Source organism: Ylistrum balloti, unplaced genomic scaffold (assembly GCF_031769215.1).
Source record: "Ylistrum balloti isolate Yb309-2 unplaced genomic scaffold, AGI_CSIRO_Ybal_v1 Utg371114, whole genome shotgun sequence".
NCBI classification, from domain to species: Eukaryota; Metazoa; Mollusca; class Bivalvia; order Pectinida; family Pectinidae; genus Ylistrum; species Ylistrum balloti.
In genome coordinates this window covers 303,605-321,924 of record NW_026782612.1, presented here as the reverse complement: position 1 = coordinate 321,924, position 18,320 = coordinate 303,605, and the positions used below count along the sequence as shown (strand labels likewise).

Genomic DNA, 18,320 nt, shown 5'->3' with positions numbered 1-18,320 from the left:
ATGACCACCTATATATAATAGTTGTTACTACATTAACACATCAATCATCAAAGTTACGTTACAGATTGCGAAGCTGTACCTACATATAAACTATACATACATATGTTGATTGATATTATTCGTCAGTTTTCAGAACATTAATCTGAAAAGTTTTGCTACGTAATTTTAAAGTAATCAAATTTCAATTTGAAAATAACATTTACAAAATGAGATAATGAAGAAGTTTACACACTTCTTCATATTTATTCACACTTACAGTATATAAATACTTAATTGGATTAATCTATAAATACATCGGAAGTATAAGCACATTTTTAAATATATAGATTTAAACACCAAATTCAATATGCCCTAATATTCAATCACATGGTTCCACTGGATGAGTAAGAATGTGTTTATCAAGATTTATCTTCTGTACAAAAGCTTTACCACATATATAACACTCATAACGTTTGTCATCGTAGTGAATTCTCATGTGGACCGTCAGATTCCAACCCCGTCCAAATGCTTTACCACAGAGTTCACAGATGAATGAACGTTCACCCAGGTGGGACTTGGCATGACGTCTCATGCAACTGCTATCACTGAAACTTTTTCCGCATGTCTCACAGCTGTATGGTCGCTCTCCTGTGTGTGACCGGATGTGACTTTCTAAGTAAGCTTTCTGTGTGTAACCTTTACCACAGAATGAACAGATGTGTGGTTTCTCCTCTGCATGACAGAGCATGTGTGATTTTAAACTCCAGCTCTGTGTGAAAGCCATTTCACAAACCTCACATTTAAATGGTTTGATACCAGAGTGAATTCGTAAATGTCGACGGTAATGACTTTTATCAGCAAATCCCTTTCCACATATTTCGCACAGAAAAGCTTTTTCCCCAGTGTGAGAACGGACATGTGTGTAGAGACTTGCAGCCCGTGTGAATGTTTTCTCACAAAATTCACACTTGAAAGGTCTGTCACCAGTGTGAGTTTTTAGATGTGATAACATATTGCCAGAAAATTTCAGTTTTTTACCACAAATCTTACACTCCTTAAACTTGTCATCAACATGGATCTTTATGTGGTGTCGCCATGTTGATCTTCTAGTGAAAGTCTTCGAACATGTATCACAGTTAAAGATCTTTTCTTTGGAGTTGTTGCTTTCTGTCGTTTTTGATTTCAATTTCTTTTTTTCCTGACAACTTTTTATCAACCTTTCTAATACAAATTTGTCCACTTGCCCTATTTCTTTCTGTTCTGATTCTTCTTCTTTGGTATCAGACTCTCCAAGATCATCAGCTGCACTCCTTTCATTTTCATATTTTCTTTGGCTATCGGAGGATTTTTTCTGTTCCATTTCACTGACAGATACAAGTCTTAAAGAACTGCAAAAGCTTTCCTGATCCTGATCGCTTGTAGTAGCATCAGTGTCACTGAGATGTTTTGAAGATATTTGATCATTCATGCCACTCTTTGACAAGTTTTGACGGACTAGTGTAGCATGCATGGAGTAATCAAGAGGAACATTTTCTTCAGCATCATTGATATTCTCATAATCGCAGTCATTACTTGTAGTTGCTTTTTCTATGCAGCATTTCTCTTCCTGAATACCAGCCTCTCCTAATGTACCAGTACTATCATTTCTTCCACACAAGTCTTGCACTTCAAATTTTCTTTTTTTAAATGTCATTTTGATGGGAGATTTCATTTTCTGCGATGCCTTCATTCTCCCTGATTTCACATGCTGTGACCCTGAGAGGTCGAAATGTGACCCTGACAGTTTACTTACTTGCATTTCCACTTTCCGTTTCTTTGTGATGTAAATGTTTGGTTCAACATCCATGTCTTTACCGCTTTTCATCTGTGAAATATCTTCATCTGAATAATTATTAAAATCACAAGCTTCATCAGAGTTATCTTTCTTTTTCTGGTCTAACACATCAGAAACTGGAGTACTTCTCACCATTTCACCACCAGGAAAATACTTATTATCTCCCTTGCAAAAATTTGAGTCACCTAATGTCCCACTTAATTTTGAAATTGTCTGCTTTGTGTCACTTCCAACATTTTTATCATCACATTGAAATTCATTCTTTTTCTTTTGAATAAAATTGAAATGCATTTCAGTTTCAGACTGAAGATCATTTTCAAACTGAACAACAATATTCTCTGAAGAGTTTGAAGTCCCAGGAGCTGGTTCTGACTGATCCTTTTCTCCCCTTGAAAGATTCAACACAACAATTTCGTCATTGTAATTCCATGGATAATAAGTTACATGTCCGTCACTTACATCCTCTTCCTCTCTAACGAACCCTTGAGAATTGTTAACAATCTTAGAAAAAATATCACTGTCCTTAAAAGATTTTGTATGGTTGCCATGTCGATGTAAGTTTCCTGTGTCCGTTTTTGTTGTACCTAAATCTGTTCCTTTTGTTTCTTGGTTTCTCTGCATTTCCGAAACCAAAAGAAAATTGTCGTTTTGTAAGAATTGAACATTTTGAGAGGATTTTGTAATTAGATATTCACTTGTTAAGTCCTGACCCTGAGATAATGTACTATTGGTGGTGAGCTCGCTCGCATCGCTCCATTCCTGTTTCAAATTGTTATCAGTATCTTCTGTGTTTTGTTTGTCAATCTGGTTCAAATTTATAACTTGTGTTTGATTCCTTTCTGCCATCAAGGAAAAATCCAGATAGGCCTCCATTTCATCTTTATCCATGGTTTTCATAGAAGCTTTAATCTCCACGACCAGCAGCAAAAAATGCAGAAAGCATTGCATTCAAGTTGCTCTGATCACTGATTAATATCATAGATGGTTATAAAACATCTGTCTTTTTTCAGTTGTCACGTCTTTGATCATCATCATCATCCTCTTTAAACCTTGCTTGACACATAAGCTTTTATATTCTGAAGAATTCAATATGGCAGGGTGGAATACAATATGACAGCAGGTCTTCTGAGGTCTTATCCATTAGCTGAAAGAGAATCATAAAAGTTATGAATTAAAACAAAACTTCTATAAAACATATTCTCCTATCAAAATCCTCAATGCAACCACTGGATATGTTTTTTGCAGGTATATCAAATTACTACATTACTTCGGGTAAAGTATGTGATGAAGAGAGCCTATTGATATGTGCCAAAATTTTGGTTACACATTCAACTTGAGGTAATCGTATCTATATTGAGGAGCTGGACTATGAAGAATCTCACTGGACATGTACATATCATAGGTTTTCTTAAGATAATTTCACTGAAAATGTTTGAGATTGAAACTGATTGTATCATGACTCTGACTAACAACAGCAGTGAGACTGCCAGTTACCACAGATAATGATGCTGATAGTATGAAGTGGAAAAACCTTGTGGTGCAATATACAAATAGAGTGTGATATATTGTTTCATTGAAAATCTGGAAATTTTATTGTAAAATAAGCTGAAGTTATATCAAATACACGTACTATGAAAGTATGAATTTTATAATTTTCTAGAATGATCATATGATTAACACCAATTCACAGTCTTGATTGGAGGAGCAATGTCATGTGACAAGCCTGTAAAAAAAATGTGTTACAGACTGCTACTAAAAATAGGCATTGGTAATTTCCCATCCATTGACGCAAAATCAATAAAAAATCTGCATAATTGGAAATCTTGACTGTGAGGTGCTACATGTTTACATCAGCAACACTGAAAATATTCAGTAATGTACTAGATCAACTCTGTTAAATCAAGAGATGTCAATAACATACATAACTCAATGTGTTTCCAATTTTAACCAACTGTAGTAATTGTACCATTAAATTTCAAAATAAAATAGTAGTCACATTTATATTTGAAATTGACTTAATATGGATTTAGATTTATTTGTATCTGAAATACTATGTTCAGTAATTTAGAAATGAACCTTGCCATATCATGACATGAAAAAAAATGACAGACCTCATTGCAAACTGTTTTATAATAAATTTTTTGTGGTCTTCAGTTTTGGTCAATCCCCGATTTAAAGACCTGATCTGAGCAATATTCACCAAAATCCGATAGAGCTTGTCTGAAATCCATAATTGTGTAATGTCAGCTTGAATCACAAATTTCAACCAAAGTTACATCTTTGCAGATTAAACTTGGTCTTTTTATTGGTTATACATACATATAGCTAGTTTATTGAAATAATTCCCAAGTTCATAAATTCAAGTTTATAACAAGTTTCTGAACCCCATGCATCTAGGGACTCTACCTTCATCAGTTAAAAAACCAGATGACTAACTAATGATTTGGCAGAGTAGAAAGTTATGTTGATGATCTAAATGAATAACAAGAGGCCCATGGGCCTTAACGGTCATCTGACATAAAACACAAGATTTCAAATTTTGAACTTGAGAAGAAGTCGAAAATGTGTTTTCAAGATGGCGGCCATTGTGACCATGTTGGATTTCAGACCAACCCAAAATGAACAAACTTTGGTCAGGATCATTTCAGGTAAGTTTCAGCTCAATGAGACATGTAGAACTTGAGAAGAAGTTAAAAATGTTTACAACGCCAGACAAAAGGTGATCGCAACAGATCATCAAACCCTTCGGTCAGATGGCCTAAAAATGTTCAGTTCTAATGCATTGTCTTAAATATTTTGATGTTTGAACTTCTGAACATTCAACAGTTGTTTATCCGTGTATCTGTGGCATGTATTGATTAATTCATATGTGTAATTAACTATTAAAGCTTTAAACAGGTTGGCTACAACCCCGTATATAGTTTATAATCCTGCATTTGTGGGATACTTACTGATTCAATTAATTAATTAGCCAAATGTAGGATCATTTCAAATAAAAAACACAAAGTAATTTACATCTTTGTAACAAAAATGGGCATCATCTGTATATACATTTGTATTTGCATAAGACAAATCCATTTCTGTTACATAACTTTGTGTTAACATGACAATTTGACACTAAATTCTTCATTGCACTATATAGTGGTGTATTACCATTCTGAGAATTTAGAGCAAAAACATCACAGACAAGCATGAATTTACCTGTGTACTAATTTTAGCCACAACATAAGCAATGGAGATGATAAAGTTTTTCCCCTATACTAAGATCGAATCAACTAAATTATCTATTTAAAAGAACTTAACATTTTTTTTTCAAACGATCCTGCATTTGGTGAGTTATGGTTACTTTCTTAAAAGTTTTGAAATATACTTGTTGTCCAGACAATTGTATGGACCTTATTCTGATGTAAAATAGTTTGTGTTAGGCATTCAGTGTGTGGGCGAGCTTTATCCTGCTGGTATAATATGGACATATGTCGAGGCATAAACTACTACAGGAATCAAGTCACAATTTAATCACAGTACCACCATGTAGAAAGTGTTTTCTGTACTGCCTCTAAATCAGTCTTTCATCTCCAACTGATCCCTCCACACACCATCTCACTTCCACCACCATACCAATCGTGTTGGATAATATTACCAGTGTCTTATCACTCCTGACGTCATCTCTATACACATCTTCTTCAGACAGCGCCATGGAAATTGACTCGTCAGTAAAAACAACTTCATTCTATTGTCACTGAATTCATCGAAGATGTGTTGCAGCCCAACTGACACGTCTAATGTGGAAACTTCTGGTGTGATGATTCAGCCCAGTTCAACAAGAAACACAGAGCTATCTAGCTATGTGAAGTTTATCAGTATTTTTGATGCATATAGGAAAATATGACATCTTGAAATTGGTACAATAAAACAGTCCTGACATACCTTCATTCATCTAGGTCTTCTAAATCGAGGATGGTCAGAAACAAATCTGGTCATCTGATAACAGGTCTCCAGTCATGATATTGTTGAAAGGTGAACAGTGAAAAACATCTCTATTGCACTTAACAGCATACAACATCCCTATACAAATGTAGCTGTATGATATCTTGATGTCAACCCATTTGCCCTTTAGTTGAACTTTCAACAGTTTTTGTTGTGCAAACCTTCTCTGATAAATTTGCATACCTCTACATATATCAAAATTGTGTGAAGCAATGTGAAAAGTGCTATGTGGCAGAAATGTCAGAATATATGTGCATATGATCCTGGTGTGCTATTTTATCAAATCTACAATAGACTATCACTATATTCATACATCAAATAAACAAAAATGTATTTGACGCAATAAATATTGAATGGAAAAAAATTAGCGAACTTTTTTGCTGAGTATATAGGAACACATAACATTCTTTTAAAAAATAATTTTTTTTTTTTTTTTTAAAAAGTGCCATCTTTTTAACATAATCAAATAGCCAAAGTGACAATATTTACAACTACTTAAGAAGTTATCCTTTCTGTTGTGATAAAATGACATTTTATATCACTGACTTTGTTCTCCATTGACTACAATGTATTGCCAGTGGTAGCATTAAGTGCAAATGTCACAGGCGTGCATAAATTTACCTGTGTCCTATTTTAAGCCACATTATAAACTGAAGATAAACATTTCAGGTGAAAACAGTTTGCCTTTCTTACAAAAAATGAGGCAACTGAATTATTCAATTTTGTGTAAAAATTAACAATGTTCCATCGGTTATTATGCCATAGGAGATATAAAGTCCTCTTAATTGCAAATGTTTAAAAGAACTTCACTTACTTCTATTTAAAAATGGTCCGTAATTTAAGCAAGTATTTGGTTACTCGAACAACACTATCCCTCAATGCAGGACTATAATGCGGGACATTGTGTCCAACATGTCAAATTAAACACCTTTGACTTTCCTCCATTTCCCGACATAAAATTGATACGCAGCTGTTATAAGGTAATGTATGAAATCGTTTCCACATCACCAGCTCCGAGATCACAGATTCTTGCAGTAAAAATTCTGAACTTGCAGGTCAAGTACCTGTCAGATTGTCAAACTGGAAAATTATGGTTGCAGTCTGGTGACGTGCGAATTTTTTAACATATCCTGTACACTGATGTCATTCAATACCATACATTGTTATATATAAATAATTCTAAACATTCGACATGGAATACCTACATATTGCGAACTGATTCATTTCCTGACGAGAAATATATTCCTGCTCTGATTCTTTGTCAGTTTCATATTATCCCTCAGGCGTCAAATGCCGGAAATTATCCCATCGTTCTAATTTACGATTTCACGATTAAAGCTATCCGGAAATGTCCTCTTTTCCTATGTAGTGAGTTCAGATCGGTGCGTAAATTTGACTATTTCATAATGACAGAATATAGAGAAGTAAATTATCGTATCCTTAAAGCAGAATTTCTACTAAGAAAAATAAACGATCACTTCTGATAATTACCTGTTTTCCGGAAATTATTTCTCCTCCATCTGCTAGTTTTCACCATAATCGGGTTCTCTAAAACGTTTGTTTCTGAAAACGTGTTCAAGAGAATAATGTTTACGTGAAGATGATCGTGTAGTTGATTGATGCCACTGCCGAGTCATATCTGATTTTTGTTAATTGTTGGAGGAGAGAGATTCTGGTAACATGTTGATGTAAGTTCAGTAAGCAATTGTGGATCAGTTATGATGTTCCATACAGATGGATGCATAGTACTTGACGTGAGGTTAACAGAATCTCCATTAAATGCTCTATATATCCTCCTATTAAATATCTTTATACTAATCTAACCATCATACCAGTAGATATCAATGCATTTATTAGACCTGTTATAAATTTGCTACAGTACTGTATATATGATGAAACGAATCACGGAATTCTACAGATAAAACCGATCAGAAGACATACATGTAAGTAAACCATAAAATTTCTACTTGAGGACATATGAGGTGATTTGAAGGGAAACGACAAATTTCGCCAGGATGGTCGGCTATATGTCTACCTGTGTTTGTGGGCTAGATGTCAAGATGAGGGGTGAAGCTTGGCTGGATTAAACTGTGGCTGCCAGCTGGCTTTGTCTGATCCTGGGCCTTGTCACCAGTGTTGAAAACGGTGACCGTTTTTTTGATGATGTTAATGGTGAATCTGTCCTTCCTGGAGAAAATACTATCAATATCTAGACCTGCCTTGAGATCTATAGGTTCATTTGTCAGGAGCATGATCTCATCATTATTAGTTTCTGTTGAGACACATTTTTGTCCCAATAGCACTTTTACACAGCAGGCAGTTTTAGAGAGAGCTTATGGCTCCATTCCACCCTTTAATTGCTATCAAAATGAGGCCATAAAATTGACTTAGCTGATGCTCCCTTCATATTTGATCTCTTTTCTCTCTTATGCTCTTTCTCTATTTCCAGTTATCCTCTCTCCAATACCAGTGACATTTTCCAGTATGGTATAGTTGTAAGTGTTGGCATGGTCTGTGATGTCAGATTTATTGTTTTCTTTTTCTTATGAAACATCAACCGTCCCTGAGACTGTCTGCAGTAGAAGAGTGCTATTGTGAAAAAAACACATCCTCACAATTTGACAGCTGACTTCACACTGTTTTCAAAATAGCAAACTGTCATTAAGACTCCGTCATTTTGCATTTTTTTCTTGATACAGGAAAGAGAAAACAATATTGAAGAACCAACACTCTATGTCTCAGATTGCGGTTAGGTTCCCAATGAATACCAGAGAATCCTTTATTTTGGCTTTATGTTTACCACATTGTAAGGAGCTCTACAGAGAAAATAAGTGTTCCTGGATGTTGAAAATCCTTTATTTTCGCTTTATGTTGATACAGGAAAGAAGCATTTTTAAAATCTCACAAAATTACAATTTTCAATCGCTGTTTGTACCAAAGATAAACGCTTTTAGACATATCTGTACAAAATTGATGAATCTAATTCCAAATGTCCTACATGTTATGTTGTAGATATACCCATTACTGAGGATGTCATTAAATGTTCCTGGCTTGGTTCTCTTTGTTTTCTACATGTTATGTTGTAGATATACCCATCACTGAGGATGTCATTAAATGTTCCTGGCTTGGTTCTCCTTGTTTTCTACATGTTATGTTATAGATATACCCATCACTGAGGATGTCATTAAATGTTCCTGGCTTGGTCGTTCTCCGAGTTTTCTACATGTTATGTTGTAGATATACCCATCACTGAGGATGTCATTAAATGTTCCTGGCTTGGTTCTCCTAGTTTTCTACATGTTATGTTGTAGCTATACCCATCACTGAGGATGTCATTAAATGTTCCTGGCTTGGTTGTTCTCCTAGTTTTCTACATGTTATGTTGTAGATATACCCATCACTGAGGATGTCATTAAATGTTCCTGGCTTGGTTCTCCTTGTTTTCTACATGTTATGTTGTAGATATACCCATCACTGAGGATGTCATTAAATGTTCCTGGCTTGGTTCTCCTTGTTTTCTACATGTTATGTTGTAGCTATACCCATCACTGAGGATGTCATTAAATGTTCCTGGCTTGGTTCTCCTAGTTTTCTACATGTTATGTTGTAGATATACCCATCACTGAGGATGTCATTAAATGTTCCTGGCTTGGTCGTTCTCCTAGTTTTCTACATAATCATACTGGTAGTAGGAATTTATGCTGCCAGGAGAAGGAAGCAGACAAATGGAGAACCTGATACACTGGAATCCTCCATAGTAGCAGGGCGCAGTATAGGATCTGTGGTTGGGGTTTTTACAATGACAGGTACGGAACTGACTGTAGGATTTAAATTTAATTATAATTATAATAAATGGCATTAAATACATACTTAATGTACATTATTTTTTAAAATTTTGTTTGAAGTAAAATATGGTTTGTACATATATGTCTGGTAGCTGATAGTCTTCTCTGGTGTATTAACAGGTCCCTTTATGTACAGATCCTGATGCGTAATATACTGGTAGATATTAATGGGGAATGTGAACTCAATAAAAGGTTATCATAATTCATGTATATCTATAACTAGACTTCTTTTGTACCATTTCTAAATGATATCATGCAACAAGACAATCATAATTTTTAACCCACCATCAGATGTACGGCTATTCAAGTTGCCATGTGTCTGATGTCAGCTGTTCTTACATAGAGAAAAAAAACAAAGTTGGGTGAAAGATCCCTCTGGGATATCTTAGGATTGCTTTTTATGTTGTCATAAACCTTGATTCCAATTCAAGAAGATTGTTGTGAAAATTTTAGTTTTCTAATTGGAATTCATATATATAAATTATTTCAAACTTTTAATTGAAAGAAATTCAGTTTCATTTGTATTAGGTATGATTAGCCTATAAAAATCTTTTTTAAGAAATCAAGAAATCAAACATTTTTGGAATATTTTGGCAGAAATAAGTGACTGTATAGATGAGTAACATGTATGATAATGCCAAATGAGTGATAACTCCTCGAACAATAGTGAACCGGGGAAGTAACTCATATATTAGTATTTGCAATGTTAAAATATACTTTACTTATGAAAAATGACATTTAAGGAGCAACATTGTTTCAAAACCAGAAAATGATTTTGTATTATGACGGACCATCATTTTGTGAAGTGTCTATGTAAATTTGTTATTATCTTTCACAGCTACTACTGTGGGAGGAGGCTACATAAATGGAACAGCTGAATCCATAGCAACCGGAGGTCTTGTTTGGACCCTTGCTCCATTTGGAATATTTTTGGGACTGAGTATTGGTAAACATGTAACTAATTGTCTGTGGATTATCAAAAGTTTTATTTGCGAAATTTTTAAAATGTTTGAACAAAAATACTTGTATTTTGAGCATAAATACTGTGTACTTATTTATGTGCATGTAGGTGGTTAAGCCACATAATAGCTGGTGGTTTTCTAATTGAACAACATACAGGAGGCCCTTCGCTTTCCTGTGGACAAAACGGTGACAACTTTTGCTTTTCAGCTCCCTTCTGTTAAAGTTAGGAAGTTTAAATTTCAAACCTCAGATCTTCATCAAACGTTCCATAGAGTATCAATCTACTGTCTGAGCTAATTGCACCTGCTCTCTCACTTTTCCGTAAAAGAAAAATGAATAAAAAGATGAAGACAAAAAAATATAAGCCTCCCATTTAAACAGACAGCTTGGACAAGTGTACTTTAATGTTATTGAAGGTGTTAACTGTCTAGTACCTTTTTAAACTACACAGAAAAGGTAACTTAAGTTGAAGATAATCTCAAGTTCATCAGTATAAGCAGCATTGTCATTTAGCAGCCTCAATGTAAATGTACCGGTATGTCTGGTAGATAAATATCTAAATATGTTGGGTAAATGTTTGTTTTTTTTTTGGCAGGTGGTATGACCTTTGCCAAAAGAATGCGAGATCAAAGCTACTTGACAATGCTTGATCCATTCCAGGAAGTCTATGGCAGCCAAGTGGTATTTTTGGTCTACCTAGCCTCTATATGGGGCGACCTGTTCTGGACAGCATCAATACTTTCAGCTCTAGGTACAGAAAGATATTGTTAACTTAATCTAGAATATCACACAAAAATGTTGTTCTATTGAAATAGATGGCCTTAGCAAAGAAACACTTAAATTGATACATAACATATATATATTAACTTAAAACATGGTAACTTTTGAGAAAACTTTATTTTTCTCCAAAATTTCACAGGTTATCTCCCTTTTTCTGACACTATCTACCATCAACATATGAATGTCATATATGTGTTGTTCATATTGTTTCATAAAGATCTTTAAATTTCTTTTGAAGTCATGAAGTGTGTTGTATTCACAGAATAGGGGTAGTTAAGAATATCTTCCCAATTTAAAATATAAATTAGGTATGTTTTCCTAATTTTTATTCAGGAAGAGACTACTGTGAAGTGTAAAACCTTAAAAAGACCAGGATCTAGACGCAAGGTCATGGCCATGATGTAGTTGGTCACTGACATGCTGTAATTCTTATATTGTTACTAAATTGATTAACTTATATTCAAACATCAAAGAGTAAAATTTGTCAAAACTGCAAACTTTTTTCCCATAAACCAGAAGTGAAAGCTGATAAAATTATACCAAAACTATGTTTGGGAATGAGTTGCCAGGTCTTTTTAAAGGAATGACCATGCCCCATATCAAAGTCACAAGTGTCAATTTAGTTTAAACTTTTAAATAACATTTTATACTTATTACGATTGGGTCATTATATTTGCTGGGATGAAAAATTGCAGAACCATAATCTTTCAAAATGGTGTTATCTTCTTTAAGTGCTAAATGATAAACTTTCTGAGGATAATAAAATCTTGATGCATCAAAAGCTGTATAAGTTGCATGTAAAGGATACAGGTCAGTTAGGCCTTTTATTAAACAGGATAGGGTGGTCAGGTGGTACAGTATTAATGCACTTGCATTTTACAAAGGTGTCTGGGGTTCAATTCCCCTAACAGACATGTGAAGGTAAGGTGTAACCTGCCCTATCAAGTGGGTTTTTAATAGGTACTCTAGATTACATCTACTGTAAGATCCCTCACACATTTCAGTCCTGACCAGCATTCATTATTAGTATAAGTTGGAATAACGTGTTTCCCAATTGTTGTAAAAGAAACAAAGATTATGTAGGATATGTCAGACAAACTTTAGCCGTGCTAAGTGTGATAGAAGCTTAAATTATTTTTGTTATTTATAGAATTTTAATTCTAAAGGAAAACATCATATATAACATAACTCTATGGGCATGGTATTTTATTGATAGGTACAAGTCTAAGTGTTATTTTGGATTGGAGCCGTACAATTGCCATAGCAACATCAGCGTCTATCACAGTGGTGTACACCATGATTGGTCAGATGATATCTGTGGCATACACAGATGTTGTACAGCTTATACTCATCACTGGGGGACTGGTGAGTAAAACATATACTCCTCACAGGCTGGCTGGTGAGTACAACTTGTACTCCTCATAGGCTGGCTGGTGAGTACAACTTATACACGCCACTGGGGGCTGGTGTGTACAATGTATACTCTTCATAGGTAGGATGGTGAGTATCACTTCTTTATACTTGCTACTAGGGGCTGGTGAGTATAGTTTATAATATACAAATGTATATAGATGTGTTGGTTACTTCATCTGATGCTTATCACAGAGGGCTGGTGAGTATATTATATATTCGAAGGCTTGTATTCAAATTATTGGAGCCATGGTAGTTCTGACTTAAGTAACCTGCGGTAATTGTCCGAGGTGGGTGAATCTACACTTCCTGCCCATGGTTGTTTATGATTCTCATTAAGCGGAGAAATGGATGTGTCTGTACTGTTGTGCTTGTGTCCTTGGGCAAAATACTGTACCCGAATTGCTCTGGATGTCATGAGCTACCTCTATATCATTCATTGATGTAGTCACTAGTTTCTAAAAGGAAGTCACACTTTGAAATGATCTTTGCTGTGTCACAAGTGATAAACGCAGCAAGCAGACAAACATATATAACATTTAAGGATAAAAAACTGGACTGGTATTTAATTGTTGGTGAGATTTTGTTGATATTTTGTCTAATCTCTTTCAGGTACTTTGTGTTCCGTTTGTGCTGGCCAATGAAAACGTTGGAAATATTGGTAATACTACTAGTGACTGGATTGGTCAGTTTGATACCAGTTCGACAAACCTGTGGATAGACCTGTTTATTGCCATGGTAACCACTTAATGACTTTAATTAGATGAAATGGTCAAGGATTAGTATGATAAGCAATAAATAAGAGTATTTAAATTTCATTTGATTCCAGTACAAACCTGTAGTCTAGTTGTTCTACTTACCCTAACAATATTCTATTTACACCTATTATAATCAAAAACTCAATTTATTTTGAAAGTTTTGACAAATCTTGAAATTTGATACAGTTGTTAAGATATGGGGCTTATGGACACTAGCCTTGTTGTTTGACTTATGGACTGGGAACCCCCAACTTTTTGTGAGTTTAATCATCATAATATTTGTGTTTTATTAATTATTTACAGACGTTTGGAACTATTCCCTGGCAGGCTTATTTCCAGCGAGTGTTGTCAGTTCAGGGTGGAAAAGAAGCTCAGATACTGTCAGTGGTGGGCGGGGCTAGTGCTCTTGTACTTTTCCTTCCCTCTCTCCTGATAGGTGCAGCAGCTGTCAGTGCAGGTTGGTAGCTTTGTATACCTCCTCCAGGAACCAACTGTAAACCAATTATTGGTTGACACATCATATTTTAAGGTTCAGTATCATTATTACTGTATAACATAAAATGTTGGCGGATACATTTTTCGTGGTTTAAGTCTATGACATAATTTCTAGGTTAACAATTTCTGTGGACTTCACATTAACATAAACAATTCCATCACCTGAAGACTTATTCATTATATTTCATTTTTTATTGTTTAATTGTTCATAACCACGGAAACCAGGAACGATTCTACACAACAAGCCTTCATGTATTTAATACTAACAGTATTATACTGAATTTGCTGGAGGAAACTGCTGGAGATTAGTTTCCTCCATTGTAGGGTTTGAATGTTGATCTCAAGTTCATTTGTACTTTACATATGGTTTCATTGAGCAGGTGCTTTCCTACATCACAGCACCTAAATAGTGCCGAGGAAAGAATAGGCCTTCTGTGTCTTGCTGTATAGGTTAAGAGGTGACATATTTGTATCATATGTTGCCGGTCAGACTTGGTTTCTCCGATGTCTCCTATTTAGGGGATGTCGGAGAGTCCACATGTGGTCTTCTGTATTCTACTGTATGGTAATAGGCGTCACCTAAAAATAAGCACCTTGCAGAGTCAGAAGTTTTCGTAGTGTCTTCTGTCAAAGGGACTTAACAAAGGAGACCAAAATCAATCTGGAATCTTTTCCTTTCTGTCATGTCTTCTGTAAAATCATATATTTTCATTGGACTAAATTTTCATGGTTTTTCAAAAAAATCTTTTTCATGTGTGCACAATGAATCAACTTACACTAATTTCAGTATATGAATTGTAGGGTGTAGAGTAATCCTGCAATCAAATAAAAATAAATCCTACATGATAATTGATCATTTTACTGTGCTCTTTCTTTGTATTAATTTCTGCTCTTCATGTTTTTCTTGAAACCTGTCCTCATATGACCCTGTCTGTAACTGCGACATCAGGCTAACTAGATATGTTTTCTTACATTCCCTTTCAGAGTTTAAGAGTTAAAGAATAATCTTAATGTAGATGATTTCCTTTATTGTCCAGGAAGGTCACGGAGAATAAAATTCTTCTTTTGTGAAATTGTAGTTTAAAACTGAGAGCCAATAAACATTTTGTGTTTTTTTCTGTTGAATTGTTGAAATTGGTAAAATTTCCCAGAATTGTTTAGCAAGGGCATCGTTATTCTAATGATTCATAATTCTAAACAAGTGTGACGACATTTACCGACAGATTGGACCAACACAACACTTGGCGTGTCACCAATGGCAGTTAATAAAGCAGATATGGTTTTGCCGTATGTACTAAAGGAGTTTACTCCTGTACCTGTGGCTGTGATAGGTAAGTGTTATGTGTGCTATTGAATATATCCCATGATAAGCCTATGTCTTAATAAGCCCACTCATATACACTGCTGTTCAGCTGAATTACAAGCAAATCTTATTTTATTGTCCTATAATAAGCCCATGTCTGGTAATAAGCCCATTCATATTTTCTGTTTAACTGAATTACAAACCAATGCTATTTCATTGTCCTGTAATAAGCCCACCCATATCTAGTGCTGTCTAGTAGAATTTCAAACCAATAATATTACATTGTCCTGTAATACGCCCACCCATATCTATTGCTGTCTAGTAGAATTACAAACCAATGCTATTTCATTGTCCTGTGATAAGCCCACCCATATCTATTGCTGTCTAGTAGAATTATAAACCAATACTATTTCATTGTCCTGTGATAAGCCCACCCATATCTATTGCTGTCTAGTAGAATTACAAACCAATGCTATTTCATTGTCCTGTGATAAGCCCACCCATATCTATTGCTGTCTAGTAGAATTACAAACCAATGCTATTTTTTGTTCTGTAGTAAGCTAATATCTGGTAACTAGCCCACAAATATCTCCTGTAGTTTAATTGAAAGAAAATACTATTTAGATATACTTCAGTAACGATTGACAATCAATCGTAATTTCACCCTCAAAATTCCTGGTGTCACAATCACTAACTCGTTAGGGATTTGTAGTGATATTAGAGACTTTACTTACAAGTACAACCCTTGGAATTTTGAGAATGTCATAATTTGATGTCTACTTATTTATTGTCTGATGAATGAATATACGGAAACATTGACCTAAAAATTCAATAAAAATTGTTGAAAAAGGCCCACTGCTGTCAGATCTCAGATGTTTGTTGTCATTTTTGGTACATTAAGTTATCAATTGTTTCTCCCATTACTAGTATAACACTTGAATGTAATCTTGTTGTCAGGTCTGGGTGCCATCAGTGCTGCTGTCATGTCCTCCATGGACAGCTCTGTCCTCGCATCAAGCTCAATGTTCACCAAAAATGTCTACAAACAACTTTTGCGACCTAAGGTAACAGATGTGTATTACCTTGCTCCAGGCTTATGTTATTTATCAATCACAGGGAAAGTGTTCCAATCTCTGCTTCAGTGCAGTTTTATTCTTTTACTCCAAGTTGATGTATGTTTCAGTTGGAATTTTAAGGAACTGATAACTACATTATATTGTGTACATATTACTGGAGTAATTGTGCCTTCAAAATTTGTTTTGTGAAGTATTGACCCGTTACTGATGAAATCAGAAATTCTATTCCAATCCTTCTATTAGTAAAATGTATCCTGGGAAATTCGCAGGTTCTTTTCACCCTAAAATCAATAACAACATATATTTCAACTTAAACTTGAAGCTCATTCATTGTTTCATTTCCACTTTTTGGACAGAAAATTGAAATAGAAGAATGTTTCATTTTTATGTACAGTAATCACTTAGTGTTAATCTTATAACATTTCACTGATAAGAAGTCTGCCAGTGTTAAATACACAGTACTGAACAGAAATGCTGTTTCACTGACCTGCAATAATTTTAATCTCAATTCTATATACCATTTGTTAACATAGATTACAGATAGTGTTTCGTTGCCCAACACTAGGCCCACACCTCACACTAAGTCAGGGTTTCTATGCTGATTCTTAAGTATAATGGTCAAAATTTCCACAAAACCTTACATAATGGAAATTCTTCTTAAAGCTCCCCCCAATTGTACACCTAATATCAGCTATTTATAGACCCATAAAGGTGAGAATTGATACCTTATATTTCTCTATAGTTTTCTACGATTGAAATAATAATTTTTGCCATTTAATATCATACAGATGTAATAGATAAAATTATTGTAAATTTGTATTGGTAAACACTTATTAATATTGATATTTCTTTTCAGGCTTCAAACACAGAGTTGATCTGGATCCAACGCATGGCTATCCTTACCATTGGCAGTACATCAGCAGTTGTCTCCCTTCTTGTGCCGGGTGTGTACGGGCTCTTTATTTTGGCAGCAGATGTTGTCTTTGTGATCGTCCTTCCTCAGTTAATCTGTGCCGTGTTTCTGAAATGGACCAATAGATACGGAGCTGTTACAGGCTACTTTACTGGGACCTTGCTTCGTCTTGGTGCCGGAGAATCAAGTATTGATCTGGAACCTTTCATATTCTATCCTGCATATGAAGATTTAGTGGGACAGAATTTCCCATTCAGGACATTTGCAATGGTTACATCACTTTTAGTCATTGTTATCGTCTCAGTTCTGACAAATGAACTCGGCCTTCCCCACACAAAATCTGCGAATGCTTACACATTACATTCACGAGATATCAGTTCAGAATATGGACAAGAAAGTCATTTAAACATGTCATGTACGAAATTAGACCAGCAGAATCGACACAATGGATTTACAAACTTTGATTGTCATGCTGTTACGGACAGTAACGAATATAAAGATGATTTTACGAACTGTAACTTTGAGAGTAATGTGAATTCCATTACAGATACAATTGAAATAAAGGATGATGAATTTACGAACTGCAAGCAAAGTAGAAAACGAATATCTGGAATAAATTCGTGTGGAGTTGTGAAAGACAGAGACCAACAGCATCAGGAATTGGTTCATTTAAACTCTGCCCTCACTTAATTTAAAACACAACAATTGTTTTGGTACAACATGATACCCCAGCAGAGGGTATCTCACTGTTTGTTTGGTATTTTACTTATCTTTTCACTAGCAGGTCTATTTTACTGGCAGATTTTGTTTGTTCTTTATTCATAAGCAGGACTTTATTCAGGCAGAATTTGTTAATTTGACATTTTCTTTAACATTTTTCTGGCAGGTATTATTTATCAATTCACTTTGGTTTTTTTACTAGCAGATCTATTTTAATGGAGAATTTTTTTTTCCATCAGTATATTTTTCAATAGCAG

General features: G+C 34.8%; 2 protein-coding genes across 2 annotated transcripts; one reads left to right on the top strand and one right to left on the bottom strand.

Annotated features, from left to right (window-relative positions):
- Positions 1–253: 253 nt before the first annotated feature.
- On the bottom strand, positions 254–7,076 carry LOC132560802 (zinc finger protein 28-like). The gene is made up of 2 exons (XM_060225481.1): positions 7,006–7,076; positions 254–2,957 (listed from the first exon to the last, which is right to left on the bottom strand). Exon 2 carries the CDS (start codon positions 2,759–2,761, stop codon positions 359–361), a length of 2,403 nt encoding a protein of 800 aa, XP_060081464.1. The 5' UTR covers positions 2,762–2,957; positions 7,006–7,076; the 3' UTR covers positions 254–358.
- Positions 7,077–9,428: 2,352 nt separating this feature from the next.
- Positions 9,429–18,033, top strand: LOC132560784 (high affinity choline transporter 1-like). The gene is made up of 9 exons (XM_060225459.1): positions 9,429–9,606; positions 10,484–10,591; positions 11,204–11,359; positions 12,605–12,753; positions 13,411–13,536; positions 13,860–14,013; positions 15,275–15,382; positions 16,312–16,418; positions 17,287–18,033. Exons 1-9 carry the CDS (start codon positions 9,429–9,431, stop codon positions 18,031–18,033), a joined length of 1,833 nt encoding a protein of 610 aa, XP_060081442.1.
- The last annotated feature ends 287 nt before the right edge of the window (positions 18,034–18,320 follow it).